The sequence below is a fragment of the Terrapene carolina genome, unplaced genomic scaffold (assembly GCF_002925995.2).
Source record: "Terrapene carolina triunguis isolate 2854851 unplaced genomic scaffold, T_m_triunguis-2.0 Scaffold58, whole genome shotgun sequence".
NCBI lineage: Eukaryota > Metazoa > Chordata > Testudines > Emydidae > Terrapene > Terrapene triunguis.
This window is the reverse complement of record NW_020664409.1, coordinates 31,987,533-32,010,933: the sequence shown is the minus strand read 5'-3', so window position 1 is coordinate 32,010,933 and position 23,401 is coordinate 31,987,533. Positions and strand designations below refer to the sequence as shown.

General features: G+C 41.3%; 1 protein-coding gene across 1 annotated transcript in view; it reads right to left on the bottom strand.

Moving 5' to 3' along the window:
* Positions 1 to 23,401, bottom strand: part of MYOM1 (myomesin 1) — a 97,641-nt gene that overhangs the window by 27,701 nt on the left and 46,539 nt on the right. Inside the window, exons 12-22 of the mRNA XM_026659400.2 lie at positions 21,328 to 21,384; positions 20,704 to 20,828; positions 18,710 to 18,893; positions 17,856 to 18,030; positions 15,597 to 15,718; positions 14,290 to 14,616; positions 12,222 to 12,418; positions 9,294 to 9,420; positions 8,064 to 8,248; positions 6,906 to 7,020; positions 754 to 910 (exon numbers count right to left, since the gene is read on the bottom strand). Of these exons, the coding sequence (XP_026515185.1) occupies positions 754 to 910; positions 6,906 to 7,020; positions 8,064 to 8,248; positions 9,294 to 9,420; positions 12,222 to 12,418; positions 14,290 to 14,616; positions 15,597 to 15,718; positions 17,856 to 18,030; positions 18,710 to 18,893; positions 20,704 to 20,828; positions 21,328 to 21,384 (1,771 nt within the window). The remainder of the gene's footprint in view (positions 1 to 753; positions 911 to 6,905; positions 7,021 to 8,063; positions 8,249 to 9,293; positions 9,421 to 12,221; positions 12,419 to 14,289; positions 14,617 to 15,596; positions 15,719 to 17,855; positions 18,031 to 18,709; positions 18,894 to 20,703; positions 20,829 to 21,327; positions 21,385 to 23,401) is intronic.

Sequence of the window (23,401 nt, the reverse complement as noted above, 5' to 3'; positions counted from 1 at the left end):
CACGTGGGTTCATATTGCTGGGAGTATGGTAAATACAGGCTGGTTCTAGGAAACATTTCTCTGGACTTCGTTCTCATGTGAGATGTCAGGGATGTGTTAGGGATGGCTAGAAACAGGGAGGGGAATGTCACATGATTTCTGGGGTGCTACGATTGGCAGGGCTCATACATCCATTTCTTCTTCCATATATGTTACTTTTGCACCTGTATATTTGCATCTCCTTCCTCCCTAGAAAAAGCCTGGGTAAACAGGTGATCCAGACCATGCTGAAAATCACCAAATCTGGGATCTGGTGAACAAAAATGTTCCAATATTCACAGAGAATGCCCCACCACCAGCTCCCTCCTGATCAAACCAGAGTGTTGTTTGCTCCAGCACCTCAAAGGACTGCAACTAGTGCAGTATAATATGGGAAAGTTTTTGAAGCAGTCAGGACCAAAACAATTTAGGTTAAATATGTTAAAAAATACTAAATTGCACCTGCAAATCTGGTAGCCAGTGCAGGTCAGAGAGCAGAAGTGTAGTGTGCTCTTTATCTGAAGCACTGCTTAAACAAGTGGGATGCATCGCTGTGTGTGTGCAATTTCTGCATAGTCTGAAGGTGGTCTCCCATGTAGACAGCACTGTAATAATCTAACCTTCCAGTGACAAGGGCATGAATAATCTTGGTGAGGTCCACCTCCAAAGGGATGGATTTCTGTGATTCCTAAGATTTCTAAATATAACAGAGTTGCTATAAGCTAGGTTCCTTACTTTCCGCCTTTGGCGTCAAAGGCTAATCGAGATTCATCCTCAATTGGTTCATAATTCTTGGACCAGACAAACTTAGAGTCTGGAGACATCTGGTCACATTCAAAGTTCAGGGAAATGACTCCATTATCATCCACATCTACTTCCATTTCTTTAGTTCCTGGAAGATCAAAACAAAGCATGTCTACTTTTTAATAGGAAGCAGCATAAATTATTTGCATGCACATCATTCACAGGGTAAATTAAGCAGAGCCCTTTCCTTCCTTCTGCACATACATAAGCTGCTGCAACAGGCTAGTGTCCTTGATCCTTTACTCATGAGAAGAGTCTTTATCTAGGTGCGTAATTCCACTGAAGTAATGAGCAAATTAAAAAGGGTACATAGGTCAATGAGATTACTTGCACATGATTAAGGACTATGCATACATGAAGGTTGCAGCATTGGGCCCTGGACTGAAAGAAGCCTTATCTCAGGCTTAAAAATAAAATTAAATGCACTGGAAAAACTGAACAAGAACAAATGCAAGTCCATTAAAATGCATTAAATGTTGAAAATATTGTAAAAGCAATACCTTCCACAGTAAGGGCTATTCATTGTATTCTTTACATAGGGAAAACTTCTAATTTTCTAGTAAAATACAAGTTCATGCCACGTACACAAGAGTATACTTGGGAAAGGTGGAGGGGTGAATAGGAAATTAAGAGTTCATATTAATTTCACAAATGAATCATCACAGTAGCACTCACTTGTGCAACTAATAGTGTTACACACAGCAGCTCATTCACACATACAGATGTTGGATTAATCAAGTCTGACATATTGCCCTGAAATGGCCTATGGAGCGCATCCTGTGCACACCAATAGGGAGTGTATTTGTGATTGGCAGCTAAGTGCAACACCTTGGTTCAAACCAAGAGCTGGTTTTGAATACTGCTTGCTACTCCAGTGCCTGCAGGCCTTGGTAAGGGTAGGACCATCCAGTGTGCACTGGTAGGGCACTGAATGGAGAATAACAAGTCCAGGGCCAGAATATACCTAGGATCTGCCTTTCATGCATACCTGTGCAGCCAAGAGAACTGCATTTTCTGTATGGGTGCAGAGGTGGCTCTTCACCCGTGTCAAACGTGGAGGTAATTTTTATCTAACAACTTGTTTGGTATCATCACTGGAAGCACTGTTCATTCAAGAGGATTTGGAGAATATCCATTGTTTTTTGCACAGCTCTGAACTGAACTGGACCTTATACTTTAAAAAGGCCTCTGATGTTATAATATTCAGTTTGAGAGTGTCTTGAACTGCCTAAAATGTCAATGACATACTTTTCCTCTAAAATCGTATATCTTAAGAAAAGGACCTCATTCACAAAAAGCCATCAGAATATCCAGAAATTAGTAATAAGTGCTTTATTTCCAGCACATTTCTTGAGTCCTGTTCCCATAATCCTAATACCATACATGGCTTCTCCAATACTGTGAGCAGAAGCACATTCCTTGGTAATGAAGTAGTTTGTGAACATGTAACTGACTGTCTTATTGCTTATAGCTTGCCATAAATGTTTAATAAAAGGAGAGATCAATATTTGTTGCTATACCAGTATTATCATTTATCAGCCCTTTCCGAAACGCAATATGCAGTTCAGAAATACATGTAAAGTACCCATGAATGATAAATAAAGTCTGAGGTCTACATATCTCTTACTGGGCAGTAACATGTTTGTAAATTTACCAGTGTAATCCATTATATGGAAATTTACCATTTGACATGTCATTAGTGTTTGTTTCCACTGCAGATTGTTAGCGTATCAATCTTTTGATGACAGTGTAGGTAATATGCAAAAACTCTGCTATAAGAGCGATTCAAAAGGCAATATGCTTGACACTTCATTAGCTTGCATTCACTATATATTACTACTACCACTCAGCATTTATATCTGGCAGTGGTGTTGTTTATACAACTCAGCGTGCATTTTTATAAGTTCATTTTTTCTCATTTTGCTTTATCTCTACCATAAATACTTAAACAGGTCACTAAGAAACTAAAGCATGTTTCTAGATCAGGGATCGGCAACCTTTGGCATGCAGCCCATCAGGAAAATCCGCTGGCGGGGCGGGACAGTTTGTTTACCTGCAGCGTCCACAGGTTTGGCTGATCACAGCTCGCACTGGCCGCAGTTCGCCACTCCAGGGCAATGAGGGCTGCGGGAAGTGGCACGGGCCGAGGGATGTGCTGACCGTTGCTTCCCGCAGCCCCCATTGGCCTTGAATGGCGAACCGCGGCCAGTGGAAGCTGTGATCGGCCGAACCTGCAGACGTTGCAGGTAAACAAACTGTCCCGGCCTGCTAGCGGATTTCCCTGATGGGCCGCGTGCCAAAGTTTGCCGATCCCTGTTCTAGCAGCTGAGGATTGCCAGAGCACAGCAGCACTCTAGACAGGAGCTCATCTAAAAGCCACTCTTCCAATATGCCCCTGTGTTGGCTCTACATAAGGAGAATCCTCAGCTGAAGACATAGGTGAGGTTTAAGGCCCTGATCCTGCAATCTGATACCTGTGGGTAGACCCTTATGTCTGGGTAGAGTCCTACTATAGTTAATAGTGCTTCATGCAGGTGCAATGGTCCGCCCACACAGATGATTTTGCAGAATCGGGACCTAATTCTACTTTGCAGTGAGCAGTATCAGAGCTAGGGGCTGGCACAACGGGATTTGAAAAAGGGTTAAAGCATACTCCTCAGAGCCCTGGGATTTTCTGTGGAAAACATACACAATGAAATCACTTTGATGAAATCAAGACTAAGTTATAGCTAAAGATATAGGTTTGTTTGAGGGTTTGCTGTTTGTTTGGGCCAATTGTTTTATTTTATTTTACCTTTTAAAACATTATAAGGAAAAAGTGTACATAGTTGGCAAATTAGAAACAAAAAATACAAAATATTTGACCATATTACCCAAACATGCTGGAAATAGGAGATTGCCTCCAGTCCTACTGACAGAAATAATTCTTTCAGTATATTTATTTAAGTTTCTATTCCTCTTGGGTTAGAGATCTTGCTCTCCTGCTGATATTTCTGACTTATTCACCAAAAGTAACACTGCAATTCTATTTGCAAAATGCAGGAATTCTCCAGAGAGACCCATCTGACTAAAATAATATTTTCCATCTATCCAAGATCTTAATAATGCCAACATTAGTTGGGAAACTACCTTTCCAGAAGATTTGAGACCAGTTTTTTAAAATGTCATGATTGTACCTGAGATTTGCATGGTTTGAGTGAGAAAGCATTTTTAACCAGATTTTTGCCTTTCTGAGGGCTGGTCCACACTACCCGCCTAATTCGGCGGGTAGAGATCGATCTTCTGGGATCGATTTATCGCGTCTCATCTGGACGCGATAGATCGATCCCAGAAGCGCTCCCCCGTCGACTGCTGAACTCCTGCTCGCCGAGAGGAGGAAGCGCTGTCGACGGGGGAGCCTGCCTGCGCCGCGTGGACCCGAAGTAAGTACTTTTAGTTCGATATAGGAAACGTCGACTTCAGCTACGCTATTCTCGTAGCTGAAGTTGCGTTTCCTATATCGATCCGCCGCCCCAGTGTGGACCAGCCCTGAGAGATTTATTTTGTCTTTTCTTAACCCTTCATAAGAAGTGTAGTTTGGCATTGACCATATTTACAGATCTGAGCTAAAAGTATGTGTCAACAACAAAGTCACTACAAGATTAATTGGCCCTGAGCTTCCCGGAGAACTTTGTTGGGCCAAATCTTGACTCTCCTGCTTTGTGGACTTGGAATACGACCCCAGCTCTGTACCCCTGAGCAATAATGAAATCCTGAGACAAGGGTCCCATATGGGTAACAGCCAGGGTGCAGCTCTGCAGCCTTGCCCCCAGTGTTAAGGGCTGTGGACGTTCTCTGCTGAACTTGGCCCTATTACTCTAGACACACACCTTATTGCAGCTATCATAGATCTCAATGGGAATTACGAGGCTACACTGGCGCTGTACAGCGCTGCAACTTGCTGCGCTCAGGGATGTGAAAACGACCCCCCCCCCCCGAGCGCAGCGAGTGCAGCGCTGTAAAGCACCAGTGTAATCAGAGCCTGCAGCGCTGCACGCTCACTCGCAGCGCTGCAAGCTACTCCCCTCGGAGAGGTGGAGTACATACAGCGCTGCGAGAGCTCTCTCGCAGCGCTGGCGGCGCGACTACACCCGCGCTTCACAGCGCTGCCACGGCAGCGCTGTGAATTCCTGAGTGTAGCCAAGGCCTAGATCTCCTTGCAGGTGGTAAAAAAGTATCCCCAGCTCTGAATGACTGCTTAAATTCTCATTCTGTTGGAACTGAAATTATATGTGAGGTTCCTTATTTGATATGTGTGGGGGTTGCTATTGCATGACAAGCTTGTGTTATCAGTCTGAAGGCTAAGCATTAATCCTCAAAGGGAAGCAGAAACTTTGGGGAAAATGTTCATCCAATTCTTATTTCATGAGGTTTTCTGTTTCCATTGTGCATAACCCAATGTCAGAACAATAGGACTCTATGGCTTTCAATGAAACATCTGCAGCAGGACCACGTCAACTGACTTGGGATCACAGGGCTCAGGCTGTGGGGCTCTAAAATTGCAGAATAGACATCAGGCACTAGTGGAGCCTGGGCTCTGGAATCCTCCCCCCCATGGGATCCCAAAATCAGGGCTCCAAGTGTGAGCCCAAACATCTACACTGCCATTTTATAGCCCCAGCCCCACAAGCCTGAGTCAGCTGACACGGGATGTTTTATTGAAGTGTAGACATCCTAAGGGCCCTGTCCTGCTCTCATTGGCTACTGGCAAAAGTCTCAATGGCTCAGGGAGCTCCTAGAACTAGACTGCAGCTTTAGATGTGTTTATCTTATACTATATTATGTATTTTAAGGAGATTTTGGAGGTACATTTTTCATCATGGAATATCAGGGTTGGAAGGGACCTCAGAAGGTCACTTAGTCTAACCCCCTGCTCAAAGCTGGACTAATCCCCAACTATATTTTTCCCCCAGAACCCTAAATGGCCCCCTCAAGGATTAAACTCACAACCCTGGGTTTAAGCAGGCCAATGCTCAAACCACTGAGCTATCCCTCCCCCATCTTGCAGCTTGTGTTTACAGCACACAAAAAATATACCTGCATGAACCTCAGCATCTTAGATGTTTTACTTTTGTGTTTGTTTTTATTAGTTTCATGTATTGTGTGTCAGTTCTAACAACAGTACTATCTCTTATGAGTAGGTTAAAAATCTATGGGCTCAACAGCCTCTTCCTATGGAAATACCAATGGAAAGGATCTGGAGGGAGGAAAGCTCTATGAGGCTCATAGAGATTCCTCCATGTTTTTCTGTTTTATTAAGGGCTATGTCCTCTGTGGAAATAGCAGGGGTCCGGAGTCCAAAACCACAGATACTCAGATACCTATATGAAACCCATGGATCCACTGGAGTTCTGGGTCCAGCTGTGGGGGGATTCTGTGCCTCCACACTGACTCTTGGGTTCCCTGCTTCTCTCCACACCTTTCTAGCATTGTGGATTCATTGTAGCCATGCTGCAAGTGTTTCTCCAATCAGCAGCTGCCCTGGGCTCTCCATGTAAAGGTAGTCTCCACAGCAAGAAGGGTGTCTGTGTTAACTTGTGAAAGGATTTACTGTTGGTGCCAAGGGAGAAAAAGAACATTCTCCTTGGCCCATTCACAGCCTGTCCCCTCCCCAGGAACTCTCTGTGAGTCAAGGGACAGAAGGGATATGAGCTGCAGTGGCAGCAGCAGCTGATCTCCCTTCTATCTGGGGAAGAGTAAAACCTAAGTGTGGAAGTTACACGCCATGCACTGATCTAGGGGAACAACTGGACCCCGTATTTATCTGCAATTGCATACAAATATTATTTTACCATATTTGTGTGTTCCAGTATTTGTGTGTATGTATAGTATAGGCAGCCAAGTGTATTCAGAAAACTTATTTTATAAAGGAGGTAAAGAGTCACACTCAACTGGTATCCTTTATAGGAAAAGGGCTTGGTGCATTGGTAATACATCGAAGGACATATGGGTTCAGTTCCTTTGTGTGTATTCTCTGATTATGAGCATGTCTGATAAATATGAACCTGTATAAATGCAGATGCAAAACAAGAGTGTAAACGAACCTGGTCGTGTTTCTGCTATGACAGGGTCAGTGGTATCAGAAGGTTTCCCGACACCAGCCTGATTTGTTGCTCGCACCCGGAATAGATAGCTGACACCTTCCTTTAGGCCACTGACCTAGAACAAGCAAATAGAGAAGCACAGTACACTACTGAGCACTTCATTTTACTCTTCCATATCTATAATACTAGTTTGGCAGCTTGACAATAATATATCTTCCTCTTTTCCCCCCCCTCTTTTTTCACTTGGAAACTTCCACTTTCCTCATGTCCCTCCCATCCAGGCTAACGTGACTTATTTTTGTTTGCTACTTGAGTCGAGCCAGCATTTTTGATGGTGTCATCAATGATGTTAGCACATTTCTGGGAACAGGATGTTTTTAACTCTTGTGCGGTCCATCTGCCTCTGCAGCAGCAGAACAAAAATACTGCAGGTCAATTCTGACTTTTAAAAAAAAATTGTAGTCAGAGTCAATAATTCAAACCATAGATATTTAGAATCTGGATGTCATTCTCTATTGGATTATGATGATTTTAACATCCAGTTTGAGGCTACACTACATTCCAATGTCTCTTTAAAAATACACAAGCGAAGATCACATTTTAAAATGAGGTGTTTTTTTTAAATGACCTTTGAAATATACAAATTTCAAATGTATGTATACATTTGTACACTCTTGGAAGAATGTTTAGAATCAAGATACAGTTAATCTTATATTTAGAAATTGCTCCATGAAATTATGTACCATAATAGCCTAGCCATCTAAATTACAAACTCAAAAAAATGAGATGACAGGGTATATTATGTTAAAACCAGTCATCCTGTCATATTTTCACAGCACACACCGCAGTGATTTGCCACTTGTGTTCACTTTTGAGTCAGGAAATACAGAGGATACATCTGTATTATAACCCTATTTTAGGAATGCCATTTCACTTTGGTAGTGCGTTCTTTTATTTTTAGACTTATTGGGCTAAATTCTTTTCCAAGTTAAACCCCTATGTGACTCTGCTAGGATTACATGAGTGTAATTGAGGGCACAACATAGCTTGGTAAGTCTAAAACTATAAGGAAGCACTACCAAAATAGAATGGCATATCTAGAACTGACTTCACAGAAGTTGCACTGGTGTAATTGAATTTGGTTCCAAAACTGATTACCTTTAAGAATTTATTTGCAATTGGCTTCTCATTGACACTCCTCCAATGTTCGTCTGTTGCTTCTGTTTCCTTCACATCAACATAGTAACCAGTTACAGGATTACGGCCAATATAAATTGGTGGTTTCCACAGTAAAACCAAAGAGTCTTTTCTAACTTCAGTGCATAAGAGATCATGGGGTGGTCCTAAAGGATAAAAAAAAAAGTTGGAATCTTGTGCATTAAATAAAGCCACAAGCAGGCCATTGCATAAAACAAATGAAAAATGTACCGTCTCAAAAAGACTGTGGGCTAAATTCAGAGTGGGTGTAAGTAGATACAACTCCATTGTACCTGTGATCTTATACAGTCCTGGCCATGTTCAAAATGAACTAGCTCCCAAAATGATCCAATTTCCTTTTTTTCTAACCTACAATATCTCAATCAAACATAACCATGACCAGCCTCATCAAATGACAGGGAGAGAAGTTAATTATTAAACTCATTCATTTGTTGAGAGCCTGATCTAATGCCCATTGACGTCAATGGGAGTCTTTTCATTAACTTCAATGGGTATTGGTTCTGGCCCTGAACTGACATGCTTAGGACAGGGCTAAAGGGCCTGTTTCTTCACTGCCTTGCACCTTGTGTAGACATTTACACCAAGCATAGATGTAGTAGAGGAACCTAAATAGAAAATAAATAAACAATTAGCTGCAAAGTGGTTATTAAATGCTACCAAATGAGAAGAGCAATGTTTAACACCCACTTTGCACAGGTGTAAATGGCTCTGCAAAGCAATGGAGAACCTTATGTGCAGAGCAATTTTACTTCCATTAAAGAGTCCTGTGGCACCTTATAGACTAACAAACGTATTGGAGCATGAGCTTTCGTGGGTGAATACCCACTTTGTCGGATGCATGTAAGTGGGTATTCACCCACGAAAGCTCATGCTCCAATACGTCTGTTAGTCTATAAGGTGCCACAGGACTCTCTGCTGCTTTTACAGATCCAGACTAACACGGCTACCCCTCTGATACTTTACTTCCATTGACTTCTATTGGAAGTGGAACTGAGAGCACACAGCAGGTGTAGCAGCAAACCCATAGCAGACCTCAGGATGCAGCCTGCTGAGAATAAGAACAGAACCCTGTTCTAGCCAGCAGCATTCCTCTCTCATTTTGTGTAGAGTGGGGGTTTGGTATGCTCCACTGAATGATGCTGAGCTTTGATGTTTTGTTTAGATTTTTACCTGGAACAGCAATGGTCCATTCTTCACATTTGAAGGATCGAGTAGGTGGGGAGGGTGTGCCGACCCCAGCTAGGTTAGCAGCAGCCACTTGGAATTGGTACACCATGTTTTCCTTCAAATTGTGAATCTGCAGGATTAAGAAAACAATACCCATTAACCTTGCTTTAAAGTTGTAGAAGGAGATTGTACTGATGACTGTCACATATGTAAACTCTAGGAGACAAACCCTCTTTATAAAGCCTGTACAATGAACAGGTGAAAGCAATATTAAAAATCAGTTATGTATACTTTCATTTCTTTTCAATCATTTAAGAATGAAAAGGCACTACAAAAGCTACCTTTGTGCACTGACACCTGGGCAATACTGTCTATAAGCAGCCACTTCTCAGCAAACTGAGGAAGGCTTGAGACTCTGGGCTTGTCTTCGTGTACAGCACTACAGTGGTGCAGTTGCACTGTTCTAGCTCTTTAGAACACTTGACAGGAGACCTTCTCCCATCAGCATAGTTAATCCACCCCCAGAGCGGGAAGCTATGTCGGGGGAGAAGCTCTCCCATCGACATAGCGCTGTCTACACAGGGGGTTAGGTTGGTATAACTACATCGCTCAAGGGGTATGGATTTTTCACACCTCTCAGTGACATAGTTATACCAATATAGGTCTGTAGTGTAGACCTAGCCTATGAATGTTCTAAATGTGCATAAACTGTAAAAAAACCAACAACAAAAAACTATCTTTACTGTTAGACATTGTGCTAGGTAGGTAGGGAGCAGAGTGTCACCAGCCATGCGTTAATTACATAATTCAGCCTGCTGATGTAGGAGCTGTCCCTGCAGTGAGGTATACGCCGGCACTCATTTGAAAAGCAGCTGTATGCACCCCTGGCAATTATGTGCTGCAGATGGTAGCAGACTTGCAAGCTGGATCAGGATCTAGCCCCAGACCATGACTTCTTTAGGCCACAGCCAGTCAGCACAGGAGTGGCTCAACTCCCTCATACTCTATTAAGTGCTAATGGCCTCATTTTCAAAGATGCTGGGCATGTGTAGCTTCTATTGGTGACATGAGTTCTTAGATACTATGGTGATGGGTCCCAGACTGAAAGATAGGTTGTAGCTCGTTCAATAGATAAGTTTGTAGATTGATGGTACATTCAGGGTACACCTCTACCCCGATATAACGCGACCCGATATAACACGAATTCTGATATAACGCGGTAAAGGAGTGCTATGGAGGGGCGGGGCTGCGCACTCCGGCGGATCAAAGCAAGTTCGATATAACGCGGTTTCACCTATAACGTGGTAAGATATTTTGGCTCCCGAGGACAGCGTTAAATTGAGGTAGAAGTGTATGTTTACACTGCCCACGTTACAGCACGGCCGTGGCGTGACGTGGGCAGTGTAGTCACGCTTTATCGCCATGGGAGAGCTCTTCCGGCAATAGAAAACTACAAGGGATGGTAGCTTTATCACCGGGAGCGCTGTCTATACTGGCGCTTTTCAGTGCTAAAATTTTTGTCGCTCAGCGGGGTGTTTTTTCACACCCCTGAATGTGTACTGAATTAGCACTGAAAGTGGCAGTGTAGAGACAGCCTTACTGAATGCAGATAATTTGTACTTACACATTTAGGGTATGTCTACACTAGTAATTGAATGACAAAACTTTCGTCTTTCACAGGTGTTAACCCCCCTCTCCCGAAAGACAAAAGTTCTGCTTCGACAAGCACCAGTGTGACCAGCGCGTTGTCGTCAGGAGCGCTCTCCTGCCAATAGGGTGACCAGATAGCAAGTGTAAAAAAATCGGGACAGGGGGTGGGAGGTAATAGGTGCCTATATAAGAAAATCCCCTCAAAATTGGGACTGTCGCTATAAAATCGGGACATCTGGTCACCCTACCTGCCGACAATGCAAATGCCGCTCGTTGGGGGTGGAAGTTTTTTGTCGGCAGGAGAGCCGACAAACAGTGGCGACATGGCGCGACTTTTAGCGGCATGGCTGTAGTGACACAGCCATGTCACTAAAAGCTGTGTAGTGTAGACATAGCCATAGGAAAAAGCTTACCCTACTCTACTCCCACCCACAAAGCAGAGGGCAGGGTATGGCACTAAACATTTATATACAAACCTTCCGCATCCGAGAAGTGTTAACTGGTGACTCTTATCGTGCTTTAGAAATAAACACTGACAAGAAGCAAAGGACTAGAAGAATAAGTTGTTTTACTTTTCGTTCTAATACATACCTGATATAGCATTACAAATCATTGTGAGCAACATATTAACCATCCAGGACATGACACACCTTTTTAAAAGCTGAATACCCTCTATTAAATTGTAGACCGGTTTCTGAGGGCAGGTCTACACTTACTTCCTGGTCCAGCCGTAAGCAATCGATCTTCTGGGATTGATTTATCGCGTCCTGTCTAGACGCGATAAATTGATCCCGGATTGATCCCGGAAGTGCTCGCCGTCGACGCCGGTACTCCAGCTCGGCGAGAGGAGTACGCGGCATCGACGGGGGAGCCTGCCTGCCGCTTCTGGACCCGCGGTAAGTTCGAACTAAGGTACTTCGAATTCAGCTACGTTATTAACGTAGCTGAATTTGCGTACCTTAGTTCGAAGTGGGGAGTTAGTGTGGACCAGGTCAGTCACATTTAATAGAGTAATAATACTTTTTCACTTATATAGCAACATTCTATCAAGGAACCCAAAATACTTCAAAAAAAGGACAGCATAGCTCTTATTATATCTGTGGCATTAAAGAATGAGCAAAGCAAGCAAATATTAGACTAGCATTTGTTTGCTATGGAGTATCTCTGACATAAACATCCCAATCCACTGGAAACAATGAATTAGAAGCTGTTTTTCCTAATCTGTCTTGTTACATATATATTTCTGATGCATGCTCAGCAATATGAAAATTAACCTCTTACCCTGTAGGCCCTCTCACTAACTGGTTTAATGTTGGCCTCGTTCCATTTTCCAGGAACTCCATCAATCACTTCACGATAGTTCACATAGTAGCCAGTAATTTCAGCTCCGCCAATGATTTTGGGCTGTTTCCATCCTAGCACCATTGAGTCACGAACACTTTCAAGTACAGTGATGTCATAAGGTGGAGATGGGGCAGCTGTGTCAACATGAACATCATATGAATAGGCAGTAATCATTCTACTAATCAAATGAGCATTTGTCTGGCTTTCTCATCTTGTACTTCTTAGTCAGGAAAAACTCCATTTGTAGTCAATGGAAATTTTGCTGATGTAAGGAATGCAGGATGAAGGCCTCCATAAGCCAATAAAAAACTAAGCTACAGAAGCATTAGCTATACAGCAGTGTTTGATATTTGAGAAACAAGCTGATACACGGTGAAAGTATGTGTCGCAACTGCAGCTCTCATATAAGTGAACAGGTTTCATTTTCAGTACAGTGAAAGATCAGAAACTAAAACTAACACCATAGCAGACTTGCAAAATTTTGGAGATGCAATGATTTGTTTTCTTTTGCTGAAACCAAACTTTTTCCCACACAATTTTTTCTTTAGTTCCTTTTTTACCCCACAGTACCATGATGAGAAAAGAGGTAATGCAACACCACCTATTTCCTCATTTTTGGTCTCTGAATGTTATAATGATATCATTGCACCCTTTGGGTAAACTTACCTTGCTGAAGGAACGCACAGTCATAGCCACAGCTGTCTGATCAGAAATGGAAGAGGCCTGTTTCTGGAGCTTACTTCAAAAATATCTGGAGCACAATTTTTTTTTAAACCAACATAGAAAGCAAGAAACTTCAGTCCTGCAACTGCACCCACTTTCTTACAGTATATCCTATATACATACCGGTGGAATATTTGTACACAGAGTATTTACCACTGATCAGCTGTTGGCAATACTTAGGAACGCCTTGTCTCACTTTGGATGTAGCTCAGATAGAATTTTGAACGACCTCATTTGCTGAATGTTCTTTCAGAATAACTCATCATCCAGTCAGCAAAAACTTTATTTTAATTAGTAAAGGAAACCTGCAGAAAAAACCCTATTGCCTTTGAAATCAAGGATAACTCTATCAATAATTAACTACATTTAAGCAGGAAACTGTTGCTGACGTGTACTCAACTGTATGTAGGTATACATTTAGACAGGTGCTCAGATACCATGATGGGCATGTATTGCTGGATGATGTATAAGAAAAGTCTAATTGTGTACATATTACAGTAATTCCCCATTTTCTTATTGTCCTGTTTAACAGACTATATCAGCTGGTGTCAGCATAGCTCTACTGAAGTAACCAGTTTATACCAGCTGAAGATCTAGCCCAGTGTCCTTAAGTATGGTGGATGCTAAAGTGTTGATTGCATATAACTGCTCTATGTGCACTTACAAACTCGATGGGTTTTCTCCATTAAAGTGTTACTGTCAACTAACAAATACAATATATAATATTCACTAGCACTATGCCTTAAAGTATAAGAAGAAGTCTAAGCATAAATCCAGAAAGGAACTCAATATATCTGATAACAGCAGAGGTGTTTCTGCTCACTATCATGTAACAATTAACTCACGAGATTTTGTTTTCTTTGTATATAACCTAGAGTCTGAATATCAAGACTCCTTATAGAGAATGAATTGCTGGCAGGTGTTAAAAATCCCTCTGACTATGCATTACAAGCTTTGTTGCTATCTCCAGAAATACCACCAAAGTGATTTAGAAGTCATGATATTTTTGGATACATAACTGTAATATATAAAGTAAAGTAAAGCAAGCTATTAAATTAGTAAATGATTTTAAATGTTTTGCTGTCAACAGACACACTGTATGGGAAATGCTCCCCCATACCATTCCATGCATAATGACCCTTAATGAAAAGCTGAGCATGTAAATGGATCTGATGAAAGATGCATCATTGGTGAGAATGTCCATTGTGACTTGGATGATAAGAGATGAACATTGTCTGAGATGAATGTGCTGAAATGGTGAAATCTGTTTATTAGCTCTCACCTATATCTTTCTTCTCTTTCATTTTCTCCAATGCCAAAGGGTCCCCAGGTTGAGTCTTACTTGCCTGCTTAGCAGCTCCCTTCTGTGGTGAAGGTGTAGGAACATTCTTAACCGTTTCTCTTACTTCACTGACTCCTGTACTCCCCAGCTTATCAGAGCTACTGGGTAGCACGTGTCTGTTAAATTTAGCATTGCATTTTAGCAAAGCATCTGTGTCAAAGATAGGCTGGGAGGACTCATGCATGCCTTCCCAGGAGGTAGTGTAGTCTGTTAGTCCACCAGCTTTACCACTCAGTTCAGGACACACACCATGAAGCAATCCTCCCCCTGCAATTGCCAGAAAATAACAGACATTTTGAATTAGACATCATTCCTTTTTCTTCATTTATTCAACAGAATGAAGAAATGATCACAAAGAACAACATAGGCAGGACATGAACAAACATGATTTTTGCTGACATTATGATATGCTTCGACTCATGAGAAATGTGAAAAGCATATAGTACCTCCCAACCTTCTCACTACAAGTAACTCTTTTTTTAATGGTGTATATTTTACAGCACAGATGTGACAGTCAATAATCTGGAAAGCTAATAGAAGTAAAGTGATTGTCACTTGCCACACTTCTTTTAAGATTAGATCCTTTTACCCATATCTATGATCGTTTCAGCTCATCTTTAGAAGTGCCTCTTTCTTCTGCCATACTTGTCTTCTGAGGTTGGGAGGTATGTCAGTTCGATACAAATAGTGTTAGAATGTTGAAAACATACAATTTATTCTGGTTCAGTGAGTTCATTAGTCTCCTTATGTTAGTTCAGGCAAAACAGAAATAGCTCATCAACAGTATGGAGGATGCACAGGGTTTTAAGAGGTTTACAGAAGAGAACGACAGCATTATTAGTAGGTTCAGGTATGAAAATAAATCAAGCCCTTAGATTTAGGAACTGACTTTACACAGGATGATGTGTATTAGAGGTGATTTATATCACAATATGAAATTAGACTGGCATTCCATTTTCCAGCGTAACTATGACGTGAACTTAACAGCGTTTTCATACAGTGGTTCATGAATAACATCTGAGGAAGCCTGGATGGTGAAGATGAACAATCTACAAGTGCGCAGTGACTGAGTGACTGTAAAAGTATGGCTGTGAAGCATTACACATGATATGACCAACAGGAAAATCATTATCTGTGGACAATACTGTAAAACAATATAATTAGTTACAAATAATTGCTGAAAAAAACTTTCTGGAATCATTCAATTTTTTGTTTACTATTGACCATGGCAATGGAACATAGCTTACCAATGGCTGCTTTGACTTCAATAGCCTCTGATTCCTGTGAATATTCACTGAGTCCAGCTGCATTAACAGCTCTGACTCGGAAAATGTAGTTCTCACCAGTGAGGAGTCCATGGCAAATGAATCTAAAGCAAAACAGTAAAGGAACACTTAGAAAACCCTTACCCCGCTGTAGTGAATGGGAGTTTGCCATTGACCTGAGTGAGGCCAGGATTTCACCCCTGTAGTAGCTGTACTGCAGTGAGACAACATACAAAGGAGATTTGGATATCAGCAGGAAGGCTAATATGAAATTTTATCTCAAGGAAGCAAATAGGTTTGTTTCAGTAATAATGTCTGGAAATGACTGTCAAACCGATCTGTATGTGAGCAGTTCTTATGCTAATTTAAGGGTTCTGTCTCATAAAAGTGAGGCTTATGGAAGTGTGCAAACAGAGGTGAAATATGGAAAAATAAAATGAGCATGTTGCTTGTTGTGAAGAAGTTAATGATCATTGCTCCTTTTAAAAATGAAATATTCATTTAATTGCCATATTAACCCCCTATGGGATTGATCTTGCACAGCCCAAGTATAGCTAGTGGCAGGGATAAGTACAAGTTATAATGTGATGGGCAGGATAAGGAGCACTTCTCAGTAAGCAATCAATTACTTCTGCCTAGTAGCAGGAGAAAGGTCAAAGAATGGAGGGCACAGCTAAGCACCTCATTTGCATAACAAGGATCACACTCCTGTCTCCTGAGACATGCCCATTCTCCAACACCTACCATTTTTTCCCCTGAGCTCATGAGAGTATGGGAGTTGCTGTGTCAGGGGGTAGCTTCCTTCTGCTCAGTGCAGAGGAGTACACAGACCTAATTGCACCCACATGTAGCCTCTGCTCGCGCTTGTACTTTCCAACGGGTACATCACAAAGACTTGCAAGACCTAGACCTGTCTACTTCAGTGCCATGCTTATAATGCTAGGTGTAAAGTTATGTGGTTAGTATGAGTTTCTGCTATAATTTGTCTTCAACCAATACTTGAAAAATTACAATAACCATGAAAGTTACAGTAACTATAGAGAATAAGAGCAGAAAAAAAGATGTCAGAATTTCAACTTCAATTTCTTGCTTCTAAACATCACACAGTAACCTCCTTAACGTTTAAATAGGGGAGTCAATAGTGGACAGAAGGTTGATGTACATTTTTGCCCAGGCAACATCTTCATTACACTATCGCATAATAAATAGTAATGGTTGTAAGCATTTCATGGCAGGGACCATCTTTTACTCTGTGTTTGTAAAGTCCTCAATACAACGAAAGCCCCTCAATGCTGACTGGAACCTAAGCACGCTAGTTATACAAATAAATAATAATTCTCTATCATGGTGGCTAATGATTGTAATGTTAGCAATATTAATCAGTTACTATAATAAGTCATAATAAGCCAGACCTGGCTTTCCATTACAACATAAATATTCAATAACTCCCTTGAATTCAATGGAATTTCTCTGGATTTACAGCAGTGTAACCAGGATCAGCTCAGAATTTGCTAATTAAGGGCCTGATTCTTAGATTCTTACTCAGGCAAAATTCCTATTAGGACAAATTTTGGTTTAATTTATGAAGGTGTAAATCTGGAGTAACTTCATTGACTGACAGAATGAATTTAGTATGAATAAAGGATGTGAGTTCTGTATGCAAGGAATTAGTACATTTGCAATGTAGCATGGAATTTTCTAATGTGCTTTTGAGTCTCTTTGATGATGAAAATGAAATAGCAGTGACAGGAAGGGCAGTTGGAGGGAAAGCAGCCACATTTGCTGGTGTCATATTAGTTATACAGTTCTAGAATTATTTACCATTGCCCTTCAAAATGGAGAGCTTTGCTGCCAAACACCATGCAATCTAGTTTTCTAAGTTTGCAAGCTCACTCATTCATTATCTTACTATTTTGTACTATTGTACAATAGCTAACCTATTTGTTACTCTTGTTCTTTCCTTGCTTGCTGCCACTTCCCTTTTTTGTTTGTTTGTTACACTTATTTGTTGCCTCTGAATTCAAATTAGCTTGTAAGTTTCTTGGGGTCAGAGACTATGATTTAATATATGTTTGTATAGCACCTAGTGAAATGTGGCCCCAATCTTGATTCAGACCTTAGTTTCTACCACAATACTAGTTATACTATTATTGTTATAGCCATAAAGTATGTAAAGCAGCAAACAAACTTGCCATGCTTGGGGACCAGCAAACCTGCCTTCCATGTTTTTATGTCCACTACCTTGTGCCTTTCACTGGATTGTTATTGCTTGGTTCCCAATGGCCAGATCCAGCTATGCTTGCTTCTACGTAGTACCCAACCAACTCCTTGGCATCTTTAGATTCTGTCCAAGTGACAACCACTGAGGTATCTGTATTCCTGGTTGGTATAATACGGCCTGGGACTTTGGGAATATCTGGGGGGACAAACAAAAATAAATTAGTGACCAATAAGGGTAAAATTTACCAACATCAAAATAAGGATCACATTCTGCTCTTGATTATGAAAGTGTGAATCCAAGCAACTCCAATGACTTCATCTGAGTTTCTATACTCCAAATTTACACTAGTGTAACTCTGAGTAGAATTCAGCCCTCAACTTTTAAAGCTTCTAAAGTAGCCAACGTTACTCTATTATGGCTACTATCTTGGATTTTCCTCCACAAGAAGTCCCTGTATCAACTTTAGAAGTATAAGATTTAGTTTTGGTTTAGATTGCATAATTTGATAAAATAAAAACAATTAGGGCTGGTCAAATTTGGAAATTCTTTTCTGTGAAAATTTTCAAATGAAATAAAACATTTTTATCCAAAAAAATTGCCCATTTTTTAAATTATTATTTGTGGTCTTTTCAGTTATTCGCATGATTATTTGAAGTCTTTGATGCCCTTGGTTAGCATCTGCAACCTCAATATATACTAAAGGATCCACAATTCAAGTCACAATGAACAATGAAATAAAGAACAAATCACTGTCTACCGTTCACAGTTGTGTCAATTATGGAGCATCCATGTGTCTGCTTCAAGCAAAATAACTACCCGATGCTCTTAAAGGGTAGCCACAGACACGGGATAATATGTCTGACTATACACTTACCAAGTTTGTCACCCACCACAGTAGCTTCAGTTGCTTCTGAGGGCTCACCAATGCCAGCTGAATTACAACAGCGAACACGGAAACGGTAAGATTTCCCTTCAGCCAAGTCAAAAACAGCAAAGCGAGGAGACTTTACAGGGATCTCAGTGTTCACCCTCTGCCAGTTCTCTGTGCCTGCAGTACACTGCATTCAAAACAAGAAAGAGCCATTAGGACAGAGCTTTTCAACGCACAGAACTTAGTAGACAATCTAGACTGCCAAGAAGTTCCATCTGACTGCCAACCCCACAGCTATTATGGAAGATGGGGAGCCACATTCTTCTTCTTGACCAGGCCTCAGAATGTGTAAATAGGCTTCCCACCTCATGAGTTCTCCAAGTGATCACCTATTCCTAGAGGCTTCCTGTTTTCACTATGTCATAGCTGATACATCCTAGAACCCTTTGTGTGTAGGAAGCACTGCCACTGCTAGGACCAAGTCTGCATCATATCCTGGGATCAGTGCTCCAGTCCTTGCTCTGGCTCTAGAATTTTCAGGAGGGGAAAAGAAGCATCTTTCACAGAAAGGTCTCCAGTACCATCAGAGGGGCAAAGCAGTAACATCACCACAGTGCTTCTTGGAGCTCTCTGGCCACTCCAGAGCATCCTTTGAGGGTGGACTGCAGCACAGAATGCACTAGCAATGTGCAGTCCCTGCTCTCTTCTAAATCCAGAGAATGTGATTGTTGGAGGCTGCTGTGAGGGGCTGCAAAGTAGAGGTGGTTCCTTGCACTTTCTCCCTTCCCTTATGTACTAGGTCATGATCAGCCACAATCTGGCCTTGATTTTTCAGGGGTGGGGGGAAAGCAAGTGCATTGAATTTGTGGCTGATGCTTGTTCCAGGTGGCCAGAAGTATTGCATATGATGAACACTTCTGCTACCAATATTATTGAGAAAATAAAGAATATGTTCACTCCATGTGGGTTACCTAAATGGTCCTCAATTTGTTTGAGGAATTTCAAATATTCCTCAGGAAAACGTTAGTAGCACACATCACATCTGCGGCCTGTCACCCAGCATTCAATGGGCTAGCAAAACACTTTCTTGTGCAGACCCTTAAAAGGGCATGAAGGTAAAAAATGGAGGGAGAACCCTGCCACGCTGTGTTGCAGATTTTCTTTTGTCATGTATACCACAGTCCGCTGTACAGAAAATTCATCATTCTTTAAATGTACTTTGCTAATTAGATTTGATTTACCAGATTCACAAAGCAGAGAACCCACAAAGTATGTCTCTCATGATTTTACACCTAGACCAGTAGGGAACAAAGAGGGAAAAAACAAGCATTGTCAGGAGGATTTGGGGGAGCAGTAACAGACCTGGAAGAGCTAAAAGGGGAGAAAATTAAGAATTACATTGGCCAGCAGGTACAACATAAAGATTCAGAAAAGAGAGGGCACTAAAATTAAGACAGATGATTGTGTAAGACTGGAAAAGAAATGTGTTGTGCTTGTTATCAGCCAATGAAAATGTTACTATAGAGGATGAATGTGATAATACAGATGAAGGAGGAAAAGAAGAGTTGATGCCAAATGGCCCTCTGGAGGAACATCTCCAGCCACAATGTGAACCCAGACCTCCCACAAGACTAGCCTTATTTACACAGGTGAGGTATCTGTAGGATTCGGCTTTCCCTGTACTGCACCCTTATGTAGAAAGTCCATCTGCCTATCTGCTAGGAGGTGGGCCCATGATGTAGTTCAAGTGAGAGGCACACTCTGCTTTCACTTTTGTGGATATTTTATCTTTGTTCTTTTTTTCTCTGTGGTTTTCCTTAATCAACAGTAAAAGTCATCTAGACTGAGTGCACATGTTATGCTCTTTGAATATGGAAAAGACAATAATCCGAAGGTCTCAGTATAAAGGGTACAGTAGCTTGGGAAGATTAGACAAGAGGGCAGAGCAAACTTTTAAGAAGATGACACTTCACTTTACTTTGATGCCGCAATTTTACCTTTTCCACAAAGTACATGACACCCTCATGACCCCGTTCTCCAGGGGGTTTCCAGCTGAGCACAACATAGTTCTTGGTGGCTTCAATAACACGGAGATCTGATGGCGGGCCGGGAACAACGCCCTCTGTAGAACCGGACAGAAGAGAAGGAAGTTTAGGTTTGAATCAGGTAGCTAGGTTAGCCGAGTCCCTAGCCCTGTCCCAGGTGCTCCTGAGAAAACATCAATAGACTTATTTCTGTCAGGTCGGATAATTTCAAAGCTGAGTGATTTTAAAATTCCTCAAAATGTGCACTGACTTATTTGAATTTCTGAATCATTATCCTGATGAAAGCATAAATCAAGTATCTCATGCGGATCTCACTGTTTTGAAGTCTGATTTCTTTAAAAAATAGCAGAGTTAAAAATATCTAAATACTGTTTCTGAATTTGCATAAATTGTTTTCATGTTTATTTATTTGGACCTGAATAACATAAACCATGACAGCTAACCTCAGAGGTATTTTAAGCTACAGAGATTTTAACTGTAAAGGACTTTGGGTCTGATCCAAAGCCCAGTGGGAGTCTTTCCACTGACTTCAATCAGCGCCAGGTCAGACCTTTTTAAGAGAAGGTACGTGTTTACCTGCAGGTTCTTCCTCAGTGACAATAATTTGCCCTGTCCAGGGAGCAGAAGGGTGACCTGAAATAGAGAGTAGTTATCATAAGAGTGAGACAGATCAGAAACTGTTTTGAAAATAATGAAAAAGTAACTCATTTACTATTCAAATCAAATGGTTTGAATGACATGAGAGTTATGTAATCTCCATCTAAGATACTGAATGTTCTGGACAAAAGTTTTAAAAAATGATTTTAGAGTTATTATTCAAATGTCAGTTTAAAAACAACAACAACAACAAAAACTATACACACAGTATTTAAGAAATCCTGGACACATTTGGTAGTGCACTGCAGCCCATTAGCAGCACTGTAAGCCTCCTTTATTTGTACCAAGAAGGGTTTCAATAATGAAAATGGACTACATTAACAGAAGGCCAGATTGAAAGCTTGAGTCCATTATCCAGCAGATGGACTGGCTGAAGACATTTTATTCTAAGTGGCAGAAATCCTGCAATGGTTATTAGATTGACCCAGGAACTGGGAAAGCCTCCCAGATTTTCTCACTGCTAGTCCAGTGCATTGTTCTGCCTGTTAGACTATTAACCTGTTCAATGCACTTTCACCTTGCAGTAGCGGATCTCCTCACAGATGAAAGTCAGATCTGCTGAGTTACTTTTCTGAATTGCTGCAGGGCCATGAAAGGTAGAAGGGAGGGAAGAAAAGAAGGGGATTGAAGAGAAGATCATCCAGGAGTAAGATAGACTAAGCAAGGGGCAGCATGGAGGTAAGGAATGGGAGAGATAACAAAGAGGATGGAAGTATGCTATGTAGATCAGGCTTCCTTCTCATGGACAAGCTCCTCACTCATTCCAAGTCTTGCCTTTCCACTCTCCCCAACAAGAAAACAATAGAACAATGCCTCCCAAGTCCCAGGTTGCTCTGAGCAAGGTGGCGATTAACTTTCCTGGGCCTTTAGAGCCCGAGCCTTTCTCTAACATTTCCTTTTTTTTCATTTCAAGTGGGGTATTTTGGTTATCTGACTACAGCGCTGGCTGGCAATCCCTGTGGCATCACTCCTGTGGCTCCGCATGCCATTTGAACAACTCAGGACAGGGTTCAGTACAGTATTTCCCTCACCCTGACTTGTTTTAATGACAAAAACTTCAGAATAGAGTGGGAAGACCTGGACTTTAGGCTTGTGTTTCGGCATGGGATGGATACTTGGAAGTAAAAATAAACATTTAAATAAAAATCTACCATCAGCGCTTGGAAGGCCTTTTTGTCACTGAAAGAGCAAAACTGGCAGTCCACAGGATAAGGAGTGTGACTCACAAAACATTAACTTTCAGGATAAAGAGTTTGAGCTTGATTCTCCACTGGCCTACTCCAGTTTTATGCTGGTGTTACTCCATGGCTTTGATAGAATTAGGCTCCCTTACCTGCTACACAGCAAGAGACTATTCATGGAATCTGCTAATAAAACAAAAGCAGCACTCTCCAGGAAACTGCTCTGCTCCTTTTTTTCAATTTCCTGTAAGTACACAGCTTTGTATTTCAAATAACAAAAGACAAGCTTTCATGAGACGATTCAGCCTTCAAGTTTGGGGGTTTTTTCTTGGCAAATCCAAATTTACGAAAGATGATATTTTGTTTTTGCATTGCTCCCTCTTGTGGAAACTTTGAGGACTTACAAAACAAATGTGCATAAATTCTTGCAGGAGTCAAATTTCTTAAGTCTCTTAGGGCAGTGGCTCTCAACCTTTCCAGACTAATGTACCCTTTTTCGGACTCTGATTTGTCTTGCGTACCCCAAGTTTCACCTCACTTAAAAACTACTTGGTTACAAAATCAGATATAAAAATTTGAAAGTGTCACAGTGCACTATTACTGAGAGATTGCTTACTTTCTCATTTGGAATATAAATATTGTACTTGCATTTCAATGTATAGTATATAGAGCAATATAAACAAGTAATTGTCTATATGAAATTTTAGTTTGTATTGACTTCGCTAGTGCTTTTTATGTAGCCTTTTGTAAAACTAGGCAGATATCTAGATGAGTTGTACCCCCTGGAAGACCTCTGCATACCCCCATCGGTA